Source organism: Hemicordylus capensis, chromosome 1 (assembly GCF_027244095.1).
Source record: "Hemicordylus capensis ecotype Gifberg chromosome 1, rHemCap1.1.pri, whole genome shotgun sequence".
In the NCBI taxonomy this organism is placed as follows: Eukaryota; Metazoa; Chordata; class Lepidosauria; order Squamata; family Cordylidae; genus Hemicordylus; species Hemicordylus capensis.
Genome location: NC_069657.1, coordinates 47,490,045 through 47,502,541, shown reverse-complemented (window position 1 = coordinate 47,502,541; position 12,497 = coordinate 47,490,045). Strand labels below are relative to the sequence as shown.

The following is a 12,497-nucleotide window of genomic DNA, read 5'->3' as shown; positions in this document are numbered from 1 at the left end:
ACTCAAATGTGAAATTGCTGATCTCTAAGCAAAAATATGTAACTTGTCCCTACAATCAGGCTTTGTACCAGAGGACTGGAAAGTAGCCAATGTAACACTGATTTTCAAAAAGGGATCCAATGGGGATTCGGGAAATTACAGGCTGGTTAGCTTAATGTCTGTTCCAGGCAAATTGATGGAAGGCATTCTTAAGGATAAAATTGTTAAGCCTATAGAATCCCTGCTAACTTGGCAAAGAGGCACCAAAGAAACGTGGTGTTTCTCTTTATTGAGCAGGGGGAGAGTAACTGGCCTCATCCACCCCCAGCATAGTACCTCCAGTGACTGTTGCTGGTGTCTATCTTATGTTTCTTTTTAGATTGTGAGCCCTTTGGGGACAGGGATCCATCTTATTTATTTATTATTTCTCTGTGTAAACCGCCCTGAGCCATTTTTGGAAGGGCGGTATAGAAATCAAATCAAATCAATAACTAACTAACTAACTAACTAACTGGCCCTGCTGAAGCAGAACCAGCATGGCTTCTGCAAAGGTAAATCTTGCTTCACCAGTCTTCTGGAGTTCTTTGAGAGTGATCCAGTTGACATAGTATATTTGGACTTTCAAAAAGCTTTCAACAAAGTTCCTCATCAACAACCCTTGAGAAAACATAGCAGTCATGGGATAAGGGGACAGGTTCAATTGTGGATTGGTAACTGGTTGAAGGACAGGAAACAGAGGGTAGGTATAAATGGATATTTCTCTCAATGGAGGGAAGTAAGAAGTGGGGTCACCCAGGGATCTGTACTAGGACCAGTGCTTTTCAATTTATTTATAAATGATCTAGAAGTGAGGGTAAGCATCGAGGTGACCAAATTTGCAGATGAGACCAAACTATTTAGGGTAGCAAATCCCAAAACAAAACTCTGTGAGGAGCTCCAAAGGGATCTCTCCAAACTGAGGATGTGGACAACAAAATGGCAAATGTGGCTCAAGGTAAGCAAGTGTAAAATGTTATGCATATTGGGGCAAAAACACCCAACCACATATACGCTTTTGGGATCTGAGCTGTCAGTGACTGACTAGGAGAGAGATCTTGGGGTTGTGGTGGACAGCTCATTGAAAGTGTTGATTCAATGTGTGTCAGCTTTGAAAAAGGCCAATTCCATGCTTGAAATCATTAGGAAGGGGATTGGAAGTAAAAATGCTAATATCATATTGAGCATAGGAAGCTGCCTTCTACCAGACCATTGGTCCATCTAGCTCAATATTGTCTGCACAGACTAGCAGCGGCTTCTCTAAGGTTGCAGGCAGGAGTCTCTCTCAGCCCTAACTTGGAGATGCCTGGGAAGGAACCTTTTGTGCAAGCATGCAGGTGCTCTTCCCAGAGTGGCCCCATTCCTAAGGGAAATATCTTACAGCACTCACATGTAGTCTCCCATTCAGATGCAAACCAGGGTGGATCCTGCTTAGCAAAGGAGACAATTCATTCTTGCAAATCTATGGTGCTGTCACATTGGAGTACTGGATACAGTTCTGGTCACCAGACCTCAAAAAGGATGTAATAGAACTGGAGACGGTCCAGAAGAGGGCAACCAAGATGATCAGGGGCCTGGAGCACCTTCCTTATGAGGCAAGACTACAATAACTGGGGCTTTTTAGTTTAGAAAAAAGATGACTGAGGGATGACATGATAGAGGTCTATAAAATTATGCACAGAGTGGAGAGAGATAATTTTTTTCTGCCTCTCTCACAACACTAGAATTTGGGATCATCCCATGAAACTGATTGCCAAGAAATTTAGGAATGACAAAAAGAAGTACTTTTTCACACAACACATAATTAACCTCTGGAATTCTCTGAGATAAGTTGTGGTGACAGCCAGTAGCCTGGATGGCTTCAAGAAGGACTTAGATACATTCATGGAGGACAAATCTATCAATGGGTACTAGTCTGAGGGCTATAGGCCACTTCCAGCCTCAGAGGCAAGATGCCTTTAAAAACCAGTTGCAGGGGAGCAATAGCAGGCAAGGGAGCATGCCTTCATCTCAAGACTGTCGGTCTCCCAGAGGTATCTGGTGGGCCACTGTGTGAAACAGGACGCTGGACTAGATAGGCCTTGGGCCTGATCCAGCAGGGCTGTTCTTACAGGGGTGTAACCACCATTGTGTGAATGGGTTCAAAGAAACCCGGGCCACCAATGAAAATGGCCACCGAAGCCCCGTGGCTCAGGCTCCAGAGGAGCCCAGAATGAATTCCCCCCTCCCACGCCTGGGCTGCCAAGAGCCCGGGCTAACTCTCTGTTGGTTATTTCAAGCAGCGCCAGCTGCCCAATAGGTCTTTTTTCCTTTCTCTCCATCCAGAGCAAGGAAGGGGCAATGTTTGATGTCCTCCCTTTCCCAGGAAGCCCTCTGTTCCACCCAAATATATGTCCATAAGGGCTTTATACCCCTCAGGGATATTTTTGGGGTGGCACAGAGGTCTTCCTGGGGAAGGGAAGGATGTCCATTTGGTGCTACTCCACTGCACTGTTGCATTTAGTTGGGAAGTTCTGTTAGGCTGCTCTCTTGCTGCAGCTGGGCGTCTCTGCTCCATATATCAGCCCCTGTTCCGACATCTTAAGAGGCATTTAAACTTAACTGTGGTAGCATTATCCATGTTAACTTCTGGTCAGCCTGGTCCTATGTCCTGCAATGCAGTAGGTGGATTTCTGTGCACAGGACTGGGCTCGGGGCTCCCAAGGTCAATGTTGTAGGGGATGGAAGAGGGGGGGCAGTTGGTGGGGCATTCACCTACAGCCCTGAAGGCAGTATCTCACTGGCTGTGAAGCAGCTCCATCCAAAAAAAAAAAAAGGGAAGGGATTTTGGAAGGCACAACATGGGTTTATTTCATTTAGGTCTTGCTCTTCCTCTTAGAAGTTCAGAGCAGCAACTGACATGAGACTCCCAGTGTTACTGGCTGGCCTTAGGGGTGGGCAAGCTGAACCTATTTGAAAGGGTCACCAGGTTGATCTTGGTGGTTTGCTGTCTGTTGTGTGAACCATTTGCTCTCTCTCTCTCTCTCTCTCTCTCTCTCTCTCTCTCTCTCTCTCTCTCTCTCTCTCTCTCTCTCTCTGTGTGTGTGTGTGTGTGTGTGTGTGTGTGTGTGTGTAAAGCACTCATGGGAACATAGGGACGTAGGAAGCTGGCTGTATACGGAGTCAGGTCATAGTTCCATCTAGCTCAGTATCATCTTCACAGACTGGCAGTGGCTTCTCCAAGCTTGCAGGCAGGCATCTCTCTCAGCCCTATCTTGGAGAAGCCATAGAGGGAACTTGAAACCTTCTGCTCTTCCCAGAGTGGCTCCATCCCCTGAGGGGAATATCTTATAGTGCTCACATGTGGTCTCCTATTCAAGTGCAACCAGGGTGGACCCTGCTTAGCTAGGGGCACAAGTCATGCTTATTACCACAAGACCAGCTCTCCACTCTATAACCCTTGCCCATGGTGATATTTATCTCCAGGCCGGCATTGGTCCATCCCCACTTAGTTTCAAGAAAGTTGCAGTCTTGGATACTCCTAGATCACAAGGGTGCCACATCAGCTACAGCATGGAACCGGACTTAGCTGTTCATTATATAAATTGTCTGTCTCTCTGTGTGAGTATAAGAGCTTTGCAAATAAATAATGACGGTCCACCTCGAGGCTGGAGCGCTGTCATACATTAATTACTAGACTACTGAAGAACATTAATTGTTAGATCTCTGCCCTAGAGATCTGTTGGCTTTCAGTTTGTTTCTGGATGAAATACGCAAAATAAATACATAAAAATTAACTAATAATGCTGTGACATCCTTGGGAGTCTTTGGAGAATCTTCAGCCCCTCTCCTTAACACAGCACCCAGTGGGTCACTGGTAACCTGGGTTGGATGAATGTTCAGCTTTACTGCTGGGACTGAATTCTCCCTCAAGCAAGGTGACTAACATCTGAATGATGTAACAAGCAAAATTGTGCTAGCTAGCACAAGAAGATTACATAAAAAGCTAGGGTGGCATAGTGGTCAGGGTGCTGGTGAGGAGACTCAAGTTCAAATTCCCACCTTAGAGTGAGATAGAAATGTAAAAAAGAAATAAATAGAAACCTGTTCTGAATCAGAACTAAAGGCAATTAAGTCATTTAGCTATATATTTAGAACACTTGTCCCCTTAGCTAAGCAGGGTCTGCCCTGGTTGCATCTGAATGGGAAACTAGAAGTGTGAGCACTGCAAGATATTCCTCTTAGGGGATGGAGCCGCTCTGGGAAGAGCAGAAGGTTCCAAGTTCCCTCCCTGGCTTCTCCAAGATAGGGCTGAGAGAGATTCTTGCCTGCAACCTTGGAGAAGCCGCTGCCAGTCTGTGAAGACAATACTGAGCTAGATAGACCAATGGTCTGACTCAGTATATGGCAGCATCCTATGTTCCTATCTCAACAAGTTTCACATCGTTCATATTAATACAGTATAACAGCATCCCTCACCGGGTGGACTTTTCCAGTAGTAAAAACGGAACTGATGGCTGGGGTGATAATGTAATCTACGCAGAGGAAAATACTGAATCACCATCATAGCTGATGTGGATAGATACCATTTCAATCACTCATGGATCTGGGGCACAAACTCATTTGTCCTAATAACTGGAGAATGATCCCAAGTCACTGGATAATGAGGCATTGTGATAAACAGGAATGCCTTTACTGTACATGAAGTTATGCTGCTAAAGGGCTACCCAGAAAACATGTCCAAAACTCAGATTAATCCGGAGATTTTTGGATAAAGCAGATTGAGATAATAGGGGTTGGATATACCCTGCTGGCTGCCCTTTAAAGAGTGTTCTATGATGTTCATCGTGGTACTTATATAACTATCAAAGCTAGCTCTGATAATTCCTTCAGGGTTTTCTAAAAGACCTTTTGTGATGTTACTATTTCAACCTGAAGAGGATATTGCCAAGAGGATGTTGGTAGGAAAGGTCAGAGTTATTCTCATCCAAGTTTCTGTCTATAAGAGCCAATGGAGGGAATAATACGAAGCAAATAATAACCAGTTCCATCCCCTCTTGTCTCCACAGAGAATGCCAGCAAGGTTTTTCTTCTTCTAGAAGTCTAACTACAAGAAGTTGTTGTTGTTGTTGTTGGCTGACATTCAGAGCAAGGATGCACTGGTGCAGTGAGAAACCAACCTAACGGAGCAATAGCACTTACATTTATATACCGCTCTATAGCCGAAGCTTTCTAAGCGGTTTACAATGATTTAGCATATTGCCCCCCAACATTCTGGGTACTCATTTTACCGACCTCGGAAGGATGGAAGGCTGAGTCAACCTTGAGCCCCTGGTCAGGATCGAACTTGTAACTTTCTGGTTACAGGGTGGCAGTTTTACCACTGCGCCACCAGGGGCTGTGAGAAACCAACCTAACGGAGCTTCTCAGCTAACAGCAACGAAGCTTGCTAGCAACCCCCTCTTTTCTCTTTGCGTTTCTTGCAAGTTTTGCAAGGAGTGTGAGGAAAGCCATTCCTTGGAAAGTTTGCAAGGATCAGATTGGTCCCAAAGAGCCACTCCAATGGTGGCAGCAGAGTGCCTCTTGCTGCCCTACTGGTCCCCCAATAATCTGCCACCCGAGGCAACTGCCTCACCTTGCCTTGTGAAAGGACCACATCTACTGAGTTGCATAGCCATAGCCCAAGACTAAGATCCTAAGAACAGCCTTGCTGGATCAGGCCCATGGCCCATCTAGTCCAGCGTCCTGTTTCACACAGTGGCTCACTCTTATCACTACACACCACACTGGTTCTCAATGTGTCCTACAGTTCCCATTATCTACTTACAATGCTATAGATAGAGCAGCTGCTTCAGAACTGTACCCCAAATCCATATCAGCTCCTAGACTGGCTTGAATGGAATATTAGCATGACATAAGAGGAACCCTGCTGGACTGAACCAAGAACCCATCATATCCAGCATCTATTTCCAACAGCAAACAGCCTCTGAGAAGTCTACAGGGAGGACATATTGTTTTTCCTCTACATATGGTATTCAGAGATGTGGCCTCTGGATATTTCTTCCATTTTAACTATGCATTTATTTATTATATTTTATTTATTATAACTAGCATGGCTAATTCCACTGGACATATCCTCCATGAATTTATCCAATCAATGTTTAAAAATAATTTAAGCCAGGGGTTCTTGAACTTGGCTCACCATACACAGTTGGACAATGTATGGGGACCCAATACAACCTTTGACCATTGAAGCTAGAAGGAGAGCTGGCCTTGTGGTAATGAGCATGAATTGTCCCCTTTGCTGAGCAGGGTCTGCCTTGGTATGAATTTGGATGAGAGACAACATGTGAGTGCTGTACCCCATAGGGATGGGGCCATTGCTCAGTGGAAGAGAGGTTCAGGAGTGAGTAGAGCAGAGAGAGATTCCTGCCTGTAACCTTGAAGAACTGCTGCCAGTGAGTGTAGACAATACTGAGCTAGATGGACCAATGGTCTGACTCAGTATAAGGCCACTTCCTGTGTTCCTGTGATGGGTGTTGTAGTCCAAGAGCATCTGGGAGCCCAAGTCTGAGAACCCCTTATTTAGCTAATGGCTGTCAAATCTTTAGGCATCCGGTTTAATACATTTCAGCCCATTTCAGCCTTATACTGTCAGACCATTGGTCCATCTAGCTCAGTATTGTCTACACTCAATGGCAGCAGAGGAGCACCTAGGTAATTTTGGAGCCTGGACCTAAAGGCCCTCTCCCCTGCAAATTAAGCAGCAGCAGCATACTCCGCCGGGCAACCACATCACCTGGGACAGATTAATGAAGATTTGGGGGCCTCCAAGGGCTGTGGAGGCCCTGGACTTGGGCCCCAAAATCCAGGGCTAAGAGTGTCTCTGGCTGACAGGAGTTCTTCAAGGTTACAGGCAGGAATTTCTCCTTCTTATATATTGTGTGAAGGAGTCCTGTATTTTATCTGTCCTAAATATACTGCCCATATATTTCTTCAAGAGACCCTGAGTTCCAGTGTTATGAGAGAGGAAGAAAAAGCTCTTCAACCACATTCTGTGGTAGTAAATTCCATGTCAGCTTGTTATAGCAGGAGGAGAAGGTAGCAGCTGTTTTTTTTCCAGGAGTCTCCTGTAGACTTGAAAAAGACATTAAGGAGATCCGTTCAACATTGCTTTCTAAATGCAGTGTCATCCTTCCATCCTTGTCAGTTCCCATTAGTTTCAGTAGCCATCATGAACATTAAATGGCAAAAGACAAACCAGGAAAGCAAGGAATAGGCATCTTCTCATTTCTATGCTGTGAGATGGAGTTGCAAGACTGGATAGGAAGTCTGGAGACAAAAATTAATTGGAAGCTTGTGCTGTCCCCTTTCAGTGCTCTGTTTCTGGTGGGAGATATATACAGACATTTCCCCAGAAAAAAGCTACAAGCTTTATTTGGGGTCATGTTTCTAACATTTGCCAACAGGGAAAAGCTGTTTCCTTTGATTCCTTTTCCAAGTATAAATCTCCCCTAAGTCACAGACTTAAAAATACATATGGTTTCTTAATCTCCTTCTCAAGCAAATAAACAGCTGATTTTTAAATTTTCATTATTCATTCGGAACCAAGTTTGCACCAGGTGGGTGTATGATAGGCTTCTCCATTCACCCACATTTTAGCCCCTGGATTTACTTTTCTTCCAGATGGACATAAGGTAATCTCATGAGAATAATGGCATTGTTTGTAACCTGAATGTGGTAGAGATGCTGAGTCATCATGATGATGTTTTTGCAAACAAATTCATCTTTGAAATCCACTCCAGGCTTCCTAAGCCATAACACCTCTGGTCATATCTAGTTCAAGTGGGCTCATGGATGCACCACGGTAAAATGGGTGTGTGTGTGTGTGTCAATTTCCCTCTTCTTCAGTACATTCCCAGCCCAAAATACATGGGGAAAGGTTCCAAGGGGGAAAGAGAATATGGTGGTCCATGGCAGAATTCTTATTTCTTTACTATTCATGCTCTAAATATAACTAGGTCCTTGGAGGTAATACACCAATGCCTTAAATGAAAACAGCCCCTAAAATTATGCAGCTAGGCTGATCAGAATCTGAATTAATTACTCTCAAGATATCAGGACTAATATGGGGCAGAACTATGACCACTTGCAGAGACCCTATTTTCATGATCAAGGTCTTGCATGTGGAAGGGCTGATGGATCATTAATTCAGATTCTGATCAGCCCAGTTCCATAATTTTAGGGGCTGCTAAGATCCCTGATGGAGCACTGCTAAGGTCTCTGATGGAATGATCTTTTCTCTTCCCCTGTTTTGTAACACTGAGCAGAGTTTGAAAATCAGCACGAACCTGGAAAGCTTTTGGCTTGATACAACATTTAAAAACAAAACAAAACACTCTCCTTAGAGGAATGAACCACCCTAAAACAAATATTACAGGGCTGTCTTTAGATAGCTGTCCAAGTAAATTGATGACTGTGTGCATTATCAGCCTGCAAATTCATCCTGTTATCTGAAGGCCAAGCTCGGGTCATTTGGCCTCAGTCATTATAAGCAATAAAGGATTGTCATGAAAACAGACACAACTCAACAAGCCCGTGCATCTAGATGCCAATAGATGCTCCATGACCTTTAGCCAATCTTTCCTTGGTTGTACAACACAGCAGTAAAGAGTATTAAAGCTTCCTTGTAAGCCTTCGTCAATAAACTATGAAAACACAATACATTCAGATAGCAAGCCTGTTGGGTGAGAAAATCTCATTTCATGCCATCACTTTCAGGACTGAACGTGTGTGTGTGTGTGTGTGTGTGTGTGTGTGTGTGTGTGTGTGTGCTCGTTCTCTCTTTTCAACTTGTCTTTTGTTTGATTCTTGAAATTTGACACAGAGAGGGTAGTGGTGGTGGGAGGTATTTGAAAACATGGTGAGAAGAAACCAGAAACCAGGCGCAGGCAGAGTTGTATGGGGGAAGGAAAGGCAGGGAGCGAAAACAAAACAAAACAAAAACAGCATGAAGATAAGGCCAATTTGAGCTTGGCCAGAAAGGTCAGCATTTGGATTTCTTTCAGACTTGCAAGCATTGCGTACTTGGGTGAACCACATTCATTCTGCTCCGCTAGGGAGCATTATATGAAGTTTACAAGTATTGTTTTGCAATAGTGATTTTATATGTATTTAGTTCTTAACTTGCCACAGTAAGAAGCATGATGTATAAGGACAAAAGTCCAGGTGATGGCTAAAGAAGATGTTAATGTGGAAATCTCCCTGTAAGGAATAAAACTTCTTTGCATGCCATTTCGCCAACCTCTCTGTAGCCTAATACAAGGGTGAAACTCTCCTGCCATCTTTCAGTGTGCACTAAATCTTCTGTGCAAACAATAGCCTTGGGCTGGTTCTCATTGACTCACCCTCAGGAACTGCTGGGTGCTTTTCTTAGAACCTAATAAATTATAAATTGGCAGCACTGGCTGTAACTCGGAGTAGGTCTTAACCTCCGTTTCAAGATGGCCTTTGTTCAGCACCCTGATTTGAGATTGCTCAATCCAAACATGGAGCAGGTCTGGCCATTTAAATAAGACCTCAGTGCCTGGATTATAGGGGTAAGGTAGGGTGACCCTTAATGAGATCTACAAATCCCACTCCCTAACCCACCCACCCCAACTGTAGTTAAATTAAGATCCCCGTAGCCTTCTAAAAATAGTAATTAAGGGGGCATCACAAATTGTGAGGACCAGACCCCCTTGGACCCTCTGTAATGCAAGCCCTGAAGGAAACATAGGAGGCTAGTCCACATACCTACACACGGTTCCCCACCAGACATATACAAATCCACTTGTCAGCTCACAAGTGGTGACTGACTCCAGAACCACACAGATCTCCTCATTAGAGGTCTTGTTTCCACTGCCATTTTTGAGAAGGTAAGAAACAGCAGGAAGCCTTTCTGAGCAGTAGGTGAGGACCTCCATGGAGTCTTACAACCTCCATATCCCTGTGCAAATGACAGAAGACCAGCTTCTCTCCTAAGCCCTCTGCCTGTTTGCCAGAAAAGGATCTGAGGAGAGAGAGGGGATTGGTGGTGATCACAAATATTGGCTGCCTACTGAGCTAAGTCAAAATTTGTGGATTCCTCTTCCCCTCCCCTAGCCTCAGCAATACTGGTTGAAAGAGAAGCACTAATGAACAAGGGAAAACTAAAGAGAGGGATTTGAGAGCTAAAGGAGGCAGAAGGGAAGGAATGAAGCAGTTCTTTCGTTTAGAGAGAGGATACTGACCTGAGAAGAACTGGCTGATGGAGTGAGGCAGGAGAGTAAGGAAAGCCAGTGGGCTGGCAAAGGAGGTGGAGAGGACTGCCGAAATGTAAGCCACCCCGGCCACCAGGGAATCGAGGCAAGCCAAGGAGGTGTACAGACAGAACATAATGAAGTTCCGCATGTTCCTGCTGCCAATGCAGTTCCCTGTGAAGAAACAGTGGTGGTCATGCCTGTGGGTGACTCTGGCACACAGTCTACAGAAGTGGGTGCCAGGCGAGGCCGAGGGGCCCGGGGACCTGCTTCTGTCCGGCCAGTCCTCCACCGCTTTGGTTCCTCCGCCCAAGTTCAGGCTCTTGCCCAGATCCTCTGGGGAGTTCTGGATCACAAGGATGTAGTTGCCCAGAGCGTTAGCTGAGAGGAAGAGGAAGAGGGCCCCACGCAGCAGAGCGGAGGAGAAGAGCGGGGTGGCAGGAGGGTCTTTAAACATGCTGGGGATGAAGAGAAAGAGCTGCAGGACGAAGGTCACTAAGGAGATGCAGAGGAAGTAGGCTGGAGCAACAACATTGAGAAACCTGAGAACTAGCATTGTGGATTATTACATTCCTGCAGGGGAGAGCAAGAAGAGAAGAAGCATCACCAGCCGAGCCGACACGGGCCCCTGCCGTTGTACACATAAGGATTCCCCATCCCCCCCCGCCCCCACCCTCTCGCCCGCCCCAGTCTGCTCCTGGAAAACACCCTCCTGACGGCTCCTCGCTCTCCCACCCTCCCTTTCGGCTCCATTCAGCCCTCTCCAATGCAATCCCCACCCCACTTTCCTGCTCAGCTCAGCCGTGTGCGAGGAGACCAGCTCGAAGGGGAAGCTTCCCCCCTCGTTGCTCAGAGAAGATGTTGCTATCATAGGTCTGGCTCCGGCGACCCGGCTGGCAGGCTTGCCACTGAGATGCCGGGGTCTGCAGTCTTTGGAGCGGCTCTCGGCCTCGGGAGCTGCCTGCCTGCCTGCCGGCTGCATCGGAACCCAGCTCGCTGGACAGCTCCCCAGGTCTCTAATTCAGGAGTTCCTATTATATCATGCAGGGGTATGGTGGTTATTGTTATTTATTAGTGGCACAGAAAGGAGCGGGTGGGTACTAATCCACTGCAATACGGATCAAAACCAATGCTCTAATTTAGCCTTTAAAGCCACAAATCTGCAGATTACCTCAATGACTGTTGTCCTGACATGCACATCATTAGGCAACGCATGAAACAGCTGCTAAAGTGCTGGCCAGCTCCAGCGGTGCGCCAAGAACTCTGCAACAGAACCGTGTGTGTCTCTCTCTGTGTGTCTGGCATCGCTGTGCAGCCAACACACGCTATAAAATAAAGCCGCCAAACATTCACTCCCACACCCACCCACTCACCCCCGCGCTGGGGCTCAGACACCCAAACATGGAGGGTGTTCTAGTCTACCCCCTTCCTCCCCCACTTCCCCAGCCCCCTCCATCCCCGGCTCGGCACAGCGTATCTACGCTTGGCTTTCTCTTCCCAAACAAATCTGTCTATGGCACATCTTTAAAACGGCGAGAATTAAACACAGAGACACACACGAAGCCGTCTGTTCTACGGCAGCCGCTGCTTCCCGGCTTCTCTTCGGTTCCTCCCCACGGTGTGATGCAAACTTAGGAGATGCGTTGTGTGCTGGGAAGGCGATCTGCCCTTTCCACTCCCAAGATCTCTGATCGCCGCTGGGAACTTTTCTGTGCCTGCGCTTTAGTCCGGCGTGCAGGTGACTTCGGGAGGGACCTGCCACTTCCCAGCTCAGCCCAGCCACTTCGCCCAGATTCGCCTGGCCGCTGTCTGCCCGCAAGGACCACTAAATAACCTTGAAGTCCCCTTGCTTGCCGCCTTGATGCCTTCACCCCACCACCGCCACCCTGTTTACCTGGATGCCTGGAGCGGCGGAGAAGCTGCTGTCCCTCCAGCACCGGCCAGCCCTGTGCGTCGCGGAGCCCCAGGCCAGCCAGCTGCTGTCTTTTTCAGCAGAGGCAGCGCGAACAGCAGAGGCGCGGAGAGAGCTTCCGTGAGCGGCACCGCTACCACCCAGGGCTCGGTGGGGAGCCCTCCCTCCCTCAGCCCCAGCAGAAACCGCCTTCGCCTAAACAGGGGAGCTGTCCGCCCCTTCAGCGCCCCGATGGGGAGACGCTTGGGGAGCGCCGCAGGGAGCTGTCCCTTCAGCACCACCGAAGAGCAGCGGAGAAGCGGAGGCGTAAA

General features: G+C 46.9%; 1 protein-coding gene across 4 annotated transcripts in view; it reads right to left on the bottom strand.

Moving 5' to 3' along the window:
* The window catches only part of ZDHHC22 (zinc finger DHHC-type palmitoyltransferase 22), a 23,606-nt gene extending 11,109 nt beyond the window's left edge, over positions 1-12,497 (bottom strand). For 2 of the 4 annotated variants that reach the window (XM_053284894.1, XM_053284898.1), the window contains exons 1-2: positions 12,169-12,497; positions 10,266-10,847 (exon numbers count right to left, since the gene is read on the bottom strand). In XM_053284894.1, coding sequence (XP_053140869.1) covers positions 10,266-10,830 — 565 coding nt within the window. In that variant the 5' untranslated portion in view covers positions 10,831-10,847; positions 12,169-12,497. Of the gene's footprint in view, positions 1-10,265; positions 10,848-11,445; positions 11,589-11,833; positions 12,143-12,168 lie in introns of those variants that run through there. The other 2 variants (XM_053284896.1, XM_053284895.1) reach the window with 2 other exon arrangements.